Here is a 9,752-nt window from a genome sequence, read left to right on the forward strand (position 1 = left end):
TCCACAGAGAGGAGAACTCCACTGTGAGGAGTTCAGAGCCTGGGGGAGAGGGTGGTGGGGAGGCAGCAAAAACCCCAAAGTGCCACCCTCTGCTGTTTTCTGCCTTCTCTAAAGCACGACTCCTCTGCCATTCCTGAGCTAAAATTAACTCCTCTAATGCAAGGGTTCATTTGTGCTGTGAGCTGCTGCCAGCCCTGCCCTGCTGGGCTGGAGCTGCCAGGCTCCCCTGGGGCTCCTTGGACAAATCCCTGGGAAAGCTCCCAGGGGCTCCCTGCCCATTGCACCAGCTCAGGAGCACAACAGAAAGGGTCCAATTCACTAAAAACCCCAGTGCAATTCACTAAAAACCCCAGTGCAATTCATTAAAAACCCCAGTGCANCAATTCACTAAAAACCCCAGTGCAATTCATTAAAAACCCCAGTGCAATTCACTAAAAACCCCAGTGCAATTCACTAAAAACCCCAGTGCAATTCACTAAAAACCCCGGTGCAATTCACTAAAAACCCCAGTGCAATTCATTAAAACCCCTAAATAACCCCTGTGGTTATTTCTGTGCCAATGCCACCAATGCCAGCAGAGCCAGAACCCTTGTCTCTGTCAGACTGTCAAAGTGCTGATTCTCCCTCAAACTGCCCCCTTTTCTGTCAGGGCTGGCAGTTATTCCACTCTCAATGCAGACCATGCTCTGGTTTTCCCCTGAGTGGTCCAAGGCAACACCAACAGCATTTTCCTGCAGAAAGTGTGAATATTTAATGTGGGGGGAGAAGAAATCAATTTTCATTAAGTGGAGTTTTCAAATCCTCATTTTCCTAACTATCAATTCATCCCATTTGGAAACTGCCCCACTTTATCACCAGCACAGCAAAGCTGAAGACAACTTTTCAACCCTCAGTTATGATGAACTGAATTTTCTGAGTTCCACAAAACCACACTGACCTCCCTCACGTTCATCATTCATGTCTGATGTGTCAGACATGCCAACAGGCAGCTCTCAAATGTTCCTGGTCCACTCCCTCTTAACTGAGGCCAACAGGGGAGTCCCACATTCAAAAACTTGAATATTCTATGAGATAGAAATACAGACAAATGAATAAATGTCCTGTTACTGCCCATATCCTGCTGTTTCCCTTACAGAAACACTGAGGACTTGTTTCAAGATCAATGAGTGAGAACACAGGCAAAGTTTTGTGTCTCCAAAGGCCTGAGCCTGTTCTGACATGGAAATTAAACTTTGTGTGGATTACAGCTTATCTCAAAGCAATCCTGGTTCTTACAGCAGGCCATCTTCAATGACAAAAATCTGTATTTTTGTTAGGTCACCTTGTCAGAATGGGACAAATGGATTTTCCCTTGGGAAAACCAGTTCTGGGATGTTTGATAGCATTAAGGACAGAAAGCTCTTGCTGCTCTGTTAAGGGGGGCTGTGTTTCATCATCATGACTGCTGGGGTTTTAAAGCTGCCCAAAAGCAAGAAAAGCAGCTGCAACTCTGTTCATTTCTCCTGTGAACTCAGTGGAGTTCCTCTGTTCTTACAGCAAGGATTCAACTTGTGTAACAAACTTTTATTGGGGTTTTTTTTTCCCTAAATTCTGGTACATCCTGCAAGAGTCACAATTTTAATTGTATTTTTGTCAAGTTCTCTCTGTCAAAGTCCATTCAGTGAAAAATTAGACCTTTGTTCTGCAGATGTGGGCAAGATCCATTGTTTTTCCCCAATCAATATATAAATTAGCCAACACTTAACTTGCCATAAAAATTAATTGGCTCCACATTGATTTGTGTCTCTCCTGGCAGCACTAATATTTGTGTATGAACAGGAATTGGTCCTTCCCTTATTTATTCATCAGTAATGATGTTAAACCAGGCTGGGGTATTGCATGGAGAAAGGGAGAAACGGTTCCCTGGGCTCTGTGGAGGTTAAAATGAACACCTCCAGCAGAGGACTGAGATGGAACAATGCTAAATTATTCCTGACTTGGAGCATCTTAGTAAAACATGTGTGATTTTTCCCAGAATCAAACAGTTCTTTAAGGTGGCACTGCCCCAAACGATATTTGAGGGAAAAGCAGCTGCATTAAGAATTCCCAATTTGCATCTAATCTTCATGTGAGGACTCTCAGCGAGGGTGCAACAGCCAGGAGCTCACAGCTCTCCAAAACTGCAGCTGCACATCTCCCCCTTCTGCACAGAGGAACGAGAAAATAAACCCTGGAGAAAACCCTGGGTGGTGGAAACTAATGTACAAACAGTTTTGTTCCAGATGTGAGGGAATCTTCCCTGGAGTGGCAGCCAGGAGTGAGGGGTCCCCAGGGCTCTGAGCAGTGCTCAGGCTGTGCCTGCTGCCCTCCTGAACCCTAACCCTAACCCATCACCTCCTCCCCAGGCAGTTCTGGGCCCTCTCTGTACCAAACGTGCTGGATTTACACCCTGCTGCTGCTTCTACCAGCCCAAAGCTGCCTGAAACACAACAATTTACAGTACTCTGTCCCTGGGAGAGACAAAACCTAACTTCAGCACGGGCAAAAATCAGGGCTGATGCTACACAGTCTGTGCCATGTGGGTTTGACACAACTTCTTCCTCTGATGCCTCTTCTGACTTTGTCCAGAGCACATTTCAGCCCTGACATTCATCCCTAAATTTCTACCCTGTGCTGTAATTACTTGGATCACACAAGTGAAATGTTAGTTCTCCTCTAGTTGCTCCTGCTATGAAAAACATCTTGCTGGACACAGAATTTTTTCAGATAATCATTTTACAGAATGTACTCTTGCCTCACTACAAAACATCTGGACAGGTCAAGAGCAGGCTGTCTGAAAGCACCATCAGCCTCCACATCCTCCCCCACGCCCTGGAGGTGTCAGTGGATTGTGTTCCCAGGGCACTGACACATCCCTTGGGACATTCCCTGCCCTTCCCTGCCATCATTCCCAGCTCCAACAGCTCCTGCTTCAAAATGAGAGAGAAATTCCCTCCCCTCAGCAGCTCCTCAGAGCCAGGTGAGAAATGCAGAGCATCCCCTGCCCCGGGGGATTTAACTGGCTGGGCTGTGGAACCATAAATGCAGTTTTGTTTCAAGAGGTGATACTCAGTTCACAGGCATCCTCTTTGTAACTATTGCCTAAAATAGACTTGCTTTATTCCAACTTCCTTCTGTTTTCTGTTGCTCAGGGATTGGCATTTTTCCTACACACATTAGAAGAAGAGGAATTAAGAAGTCAAACTTTAATAAAGAAAAATTGTTTGGACTTGGCATATTTTACTTTTTCTTATTACACTTTCCCTGTTAAACTGAGAACATTACATGGAACAAACAAACAGCTATAAGAATGGAATGATATCCACTTCAAATGTTTCTCCCATTCCTGCAGTATTTTAATAGATAAAGCAGGTTTCTAAGCCAGTTTTTATGCTCTCAGTTTAAACATATTATTCAATCACAAACTTGATAAACAACTTGATGTGACTCTTTAAAGCACCTACTTTAACACAGTGATCTTGCAGCCAGAATTTCCTTTACATTTTAAATTCTACTTTTATTCTACGAGGAGAACTAAACCTACTCAACCAAAGGAAAGCACTTCAGAGTGAAGCAATATCAGAAATATCTGTGCTGCTGTCAGCTGAAAGCTTCCAGGGACATGGAGCCATTTCCCAAACTGCTCAAGTAAATTCACTTGAATTGACTTCTGTAAACTTGCTTAAGTCATTTCCTTAGGTAAATTTACAGTTGTGTGTATTTCTGTTGCTGCAGATCACTGCCTGGAGTTGTTTGGAGGCACAGCAGAGCACAGGAGAACAGGTCTGGCCCTGGGCAGCCACACTCGGGCACGGCTGGAACCATCTATTCATCATCCCCTCATCTTAACCATTAATTAAAGCCAAACGAGCAATTACATTCTGAAAGCTGGAGATGTCAGGGGAAAGCAGTTTTCCTGTCAGATTCAACCTGCTCTGTCACTGAAGAGCTCTGTGAGAGACACAGCAGCCTCCAAAGCAAAGAGCACAGCTGGCCCTGGCAGCGCAGTGCAGGAGATGCTGCAGCCAGCCCTGCATCACAACGACACCTGACGGATGGAACATCGCTCCCTGGACCCCAGCAAGGCACAAAAACACAGCTTTGTCCAAGAGCCTCCAGAAAATGCTCATTACTGCAGCACCAGCACCAGCCTGGGTAAATAAACTCCACAATCTGCACAAAATCCACTCTTCACAAGTGCCCACCTCTAAGGGACATTTAGGAGCCCTCAGTTTGAAGAACTGTCAGCAAACAGCACACTTCACTCCTGAGCCTCGGGGGGCTTCGTGTTCTCTGCAGCTTTATCAAAAACCCAACAGAAAGAAGATAAACTGGCTGGAAAACAGCTTTAAAAGAAAAATATGATCAAATATTCAGAAGAAGATCTGAGAGATGTATTCTAGGAAATGCTGAAGAATTTAAATCGCTCCTTGCCATTCCCACTGAAGGCTGTAAGTGGGTCAGAGATGCTGCAGTGCCTCCTCTCAGGTCAGGACTGACCACACAGACACACCTCTCTCCAACAGCAAACAAAACCAGCCATTGCTCCAGCTTTCACTGCCATGGCTTGGTGAAATTGAAACATCCATCAGTTTTATTCAAACTTTTCTCTGAGTTTTCTCAGGTTGTTGTGTTTTTTGGCTCTCTTTTCACAGGTTCAGAGTCCTCTGCTCTTGATTGGAACCACCAAAACCCCTCAGTTCCCTCAGTGAGATGAGAAAGCAAAAACCACAATGAACTCTTGTTTTTGATCACTCCATCCCAGTCTGCACCAAGGCCCCAGGCTCACTGCACCTCCTCCAGCACCAGCGCCCGCAGCGTTTGCAGCGATAAAAAAGAAGCCAAAATGGTGGGAAAACATCACTTTGTAGCCACAAATGGCAACTGGATGAGTACAGAAAACAGGCAGAGAACCGATGGGAGAAGCACAGAGGAACAGAGGCAGGCTGTGAGCTGCAGCTCGGGTCTCACTCACCAGTTTGTGGGCGAGCTGGATGGTGATGACAGGAGACCCCGACAGGTTGTGGGACAGCTGGGGCAGAGGTTCCACCTTGAGAGAGATGAGATAACTGCTGGCTGAGATCATGGAACCCTTGTAGGCAGCAGCTTCAGCAATCCTGGGAAAGAAGTAAATGTATTAAGGAAAAAGAATAACGACTGGATTTTTAGTTCACACGTAACAAAGGAACACAGGACCTCCTTTTCCCACCCAAGCCAATGAATTCCTCGAGGGCAGCAAGGTCTGGCCCCGAAGGGTCCTGCAGCACCAGGAGCCTGTAAAGCCTGGGGAGCAGCTTTGGACACCTGGGGACTGATATCGAGGTCCTCCTTCACCCTGCTCCTCCTGGCTCAGGGTGTTTGGGGGGCTTGGAGAGAATCCTGTGAAGGGACCTAAACCTCACCCAGAGCAAAGGGAGGAGGAACTGGCAGGGGGTTTCAGGCTGATCAAACAGATAAATCAGCGTGTGACACACAGACAAAATGCTCATAAGCACAGGAATGTATTTAGAAGTGATTTATGGCTTTACCTTGAAAAATTGATGATGTCCAGCTAGATTTGTTAGAGGGAAAGACAGGTCACACAAACATGAATTAGACTAAACAGCTGATTAGTCCTGGAAATGCATTTATGCTGGTGCAAAGTAATTTTGCAGCACATGAGAACCCTTATTTTAAGGTAAAACTGATGAGTTTGGCGTTTTCACACCTCTAGGAGTAACTGGGATCCATTTGGTTTCAGGGTAGGATTTTTCACACTCTCAGCTTTGACTGGCAGCATCTTTAACCTGCTTGTGTTTGCTAAACTTTGACCTATCAAATCAATCAGGATCATCTTCATTCTCCTTCTCCCTTTGAAAAACTGAGATTACATCTTATTACCGTAATAAATTGCATTGATCCTGCTCTTTGGAAAGCACAAAGGCTCCCATAAGCTATTGCCCCAATTTCTTCATGTGAGTCCACAGGGATGGCACAGCTCCCTCACAGCCCTGTCCTGGAGAGCAGGGCTAATTGATCCAGAAGTGTCAGTCAGTAATTAATGTGTGATCATCTGGGCTGGGATCCAGGCTGGGTCAGGCAGGGCTCCTGGCAGTGCCCAGGGAAGGGGGACAAGGGGGACACTCCTGGCACTCCAGGAGCTGCTGCTCCTCTCCTGCTGCCAGGAACAGCCCAGCAAAACGTCCAGTGTGAGACCCTGAGCCCAGAGAAATCAAGTGGAAACGCAGCCATGCCCCTGGTTAAAAGGAGTAATGGTTGGCATGAATGGCCTTGCAGAAACCCCTGGGAGCTGTGCTGCAGAGGGTGATACAGCTCTGCATTCACTTTATCTTATCTGCTAATGACTGCACTGATGGAGTACATAAAGAAAAAGCTCTTTAAAGAATTGCCTGGTCTCCTGTTATAAAATCACCTTATGGGTTTCTAGGATTAGGATTCAGATTTTGTCTAAAGAGGGATGTTATGTTTTCTTACTTGTTTCATTTAAGTGCAAGCTTTATCTTTATATGTGCTAGGAGAAAAAGCACAATTTCCTTTTATGAGACAGATTAAATTATGAAATTCTAGTACCAAATCTGGTGAATGGAAGGAGAAGACAAAGAAAGACAAACAGGTCGCTATGGGAATCTGTTTTACTCCAACCTAAAATAAAACACGTAATGTAAACTTTAATCTCTCTCTAGTTAATGACTACACACCCTCAGCTCTGCAGAAGCAGGGTTATGGTTTGTAATTTGTTTACAGCTGATAAAGACAGGAGTGTTTAAAGGTGTATCACCAGGGTAATGAGCAGGCTGTTGCCTCCTGGCACTTACCTGGTGTGCACAGGGTTGATGCTATGGAAGAAATAATGCATGTTGTGGTAAAGCAGGCCCACGATGGTGATGCAGGCTGTGGAGAGGGAACAGGGGTTATTCCTCAGTCCTAAACCAGACAGCTTCTCTCCTGGGGCTGAACTGGGTGTGAATTGAGAGCCCTGACTTACAGAACTTCCCATCTTTGCCTCTGCAGAGCTGTGATGCTCTGCTTGGAGAGCGTGTGCTCAGCACAGACAGGAGGTGGAACAGGAGGATGCTTTGCTCACCTCCCAGATCAGCTGTCAGAGCACACAGAGGTGGGCAGGACACAGCAGAGCCTCCCCCAGCCCCGGCTGAACCAGCTCAGTCAGCCCCAGAGTCCTGCCCAGGTGATTCTGGGCTCTCCAGCATCCGAGTGAAGAGCCAGATGTTTGTTTCCTGAGACTGAGCCACACAGATGGCTTTTACTGCCCCTTCTCTTGGGCTCCAAGTGTTTACAGTGCCAGCTGTCCAAGGTGAAATAGCACATTTTCAGGTTAGCTCATCTGGACAGGGTAGGAGTGTGGCCTGAAGGCTGAAATTGCTCAGAAGTGAGCTCTAGCTGGAAAAGAGTGAAACATTTAAAGCCCTGGATCATTTCAGGATACAAAGCACGACAATGTTCTGGAAAATCAAAGAAAATCTGCATGGTGAGGAACTGTATAAGTGGGAAAGAACTCTCACATGCTATTTTTGGCATCAGAAGTTGGTTTGCAATTATAGTTATTCAAAAAGGACTTGCAGTCTCCAGCCAGAGCCCCTGCCAGTGCAAGGAAACAAAGCTGTCACCACAAATCAGGCAGACAGTTCAGTAATTATCAGAGAATTTCTCACTGCAGGTTATTTCCAGCTAACTCTGCACTTTCTGAAGGAGGGGCCGACCATCCCTCTGCAGAGGTGACTGCAGAAAGGCCTCTGGGTGAGGAAATTCCAGGGGTGGAATTTAGGGAGCAGAAGTCAGAATTGCTAAGATCTGAGGATAGAGGTAGATGCTTTTGTAAATTGGTTCCTTCAATCTCTAAGTAAAGCATAATTAACTTCAAACATTGTTGTTTTAGAGTCTTGAGTAAAGGTGGAAGTTTTAGCCACATTTCTTTTTGGGATTTTTGAAATTTTAGCATAGGTATTGATTTCTGAGTTCTGCCTTTTTGCCATGAGTGTAGTCTCGATCTTCATTCTGTCCCTGTAGCTGCTATTGCCTAAACCTGTTATTTTATAGCTTGATTTTATACAAAAGACCGATTTTGCATGAAGGGACAGGTAATACCTGATCTGGCATCTGAGAGTTTCTTAAAAATAACCAGTTTAGATAATTAAAAAAAATAATTATGAAATTATGGCTTCTCTGATGCAAAAATGTGTCAGAATTAAATGGCTTCAGTCTCTGCTGCTCAGCTCTGTTATTCAATATTAATTCAAGTAATATGAAAACTCCACCACGTTAATTGTTCATTATTATGTCAGGACCCTGCTGCCTCCTCAGACTCAGTGCAGCCCACAGGGATCAAATCAGTCACTTGGAAAAATAAAGTGAACCAAAACCTGCTCCAAAACAAAACCATTTTTGGAGGTCCTGTGCACACAAGCCCATTTCTCTCTTTAATCTTTTCCTTACCTTTTCCATGGAAAGCTTCACTGGGGATGGAAATGTAAGTCTGCCCTCGAGATGGAAATCGGTAGTGGGACACATTCAGGGTCTGAGGGTGCATTTTGACCACGGCGTAATCTGTGGATAACCCAAACAAAACCATCACAAACCAACGGCCCCTGCAGCTCCCTGGCTGCTTATCCAGACTTCCTGAGAGCTCCTGCCACTCCTGCATTTACAGCCCAGCTCTTTGCAGAGCACAGGGTAAATCCAGAACTGCCTTTTGTATCTGACTTTGATGGCAGAGCAGGGCTCTGAGCACTGCTCCTGAACCAGGATCACCTCCCCGGGCACAGAACAGAGCAGCAGCACTGCCTGGGCTCCTGCACATGACAATCCCAGGGGGCAGGGGATGCAGGCAGTGATGGATGGTCCTGCCCAGGTTATTCTCCCCTCAGAGGGGTCTCAACAAAGCAAAGCAGGCAGCCAGAGCAGATCAAACACCTTTGACACCTGCAGCATCCAAAGATGCAGATGAAATTAGGGTGCTAAGGTGCTAACCAGCAGTAAAATAAAACTCTCCACAAAGGTCAAAACTATTCCCATTGTTTTCAGTCTCTTGCAAAACCCTTGCAAAGATTGAGGTTTTGTAGCACCCAAACCTCCAGGGGCTGCATGTGAGCTCTGGGCCCTTTATCAGCAGAGCATTGCTCAATCCTTCACACATGACATTTATTGTGAATTCCTCCCCAGATGAGCCCTGGGGAGCTCAGGCACAGCCAGAGCCCATCACCTCCAGCGGCTGCACAGACATCCTCCCCCAGTGAAGCTCGGTTCTACACTGCAGAGAGGGAAATGATGGCTTTTGCTCTCCTGCAGCAGAGGAGAGGTGAAGCACAGGATGAGAGCACAGGGCAGCTCTGCCCAGCCCCACCTGCCACGGCCGAGGAGCCCTCGAGGGTCAGAGGCAGCGAGTCCCCGGGCAGGTTGTTGGACAGGTGAGACATCACCGTGTCGATGGTGAGGATGAGGCTGCTGAACACCACGGGGCCCTGGGGAGAGACAGGGTGTGAGCTGGGGCTGCTCTGCACAGCTCATGGGACAGGTACCACCTGAAATCCTGCCCAATAACACCTGAAATCCTGCTCAGGTAACTCCTGAAATCCTGCCCAGGTAACACCTGAAATCCTGCCCAGGTAACACCTGAAATCCTGCCCAATAACACCTGAAATCCTGCCCAGTAACACCTGAAATCCACCCAGGTAACTCCTGAAATCCTGCCCAGGTAACACCTGAAATCCACCCAGGTA

General features: G+C 46.5%; 1 protein-coding gene across 2 annotated transcripts in view; it reads right to left on the reverse strand.

The window, feature by feature from the left end:
* Window positions 1–9,752, reverse strand: part of ADGRD1 (adhesion G protein-coupled receptor D1) — a 118,847-nt gene that overhangs the window by 85,058 nt on the left and 24,037 nt on the right. For both annotated transcript variants that reach the window (XM_015644390.1, XM_019008401.1), the window contains 4 exons: window positions 9,377–9,494; window positions 8,470–8,580; window positions 6,834–6,909; window positions 4,994–5,135 (listed from right to left, as the gene is read on the reverse strand). In XM_015644390.1, the coding sequence (XP_015499876.1) occupies window positions 4,994–5,135; window positions 6,834–6,909; window positions 8,470–8,580; window positions 9,377–9,494 (447 nt within the window). The remainder of the gene's footprint in view (window positions 1–4,993; window positions 5,136–6,833; window positions 6,910–8,469; window positions 8,581–9,376; window positions 9,495–9,752) is intronic.

The sequence above is a fragment of the Parus major genome, chromosome 15 (assembly GCF_001522545.3).
Source record: "Parus major isolate Abel chromosome 15, Parus_major1.1, whole genome shotgun sequence".
In the NCBI taxonomy this organism is placed as follows: Eukaryota; Metazoa; Chordata; class Aves; order Passeriformes; family Paridae; genus Parus; species Parus major.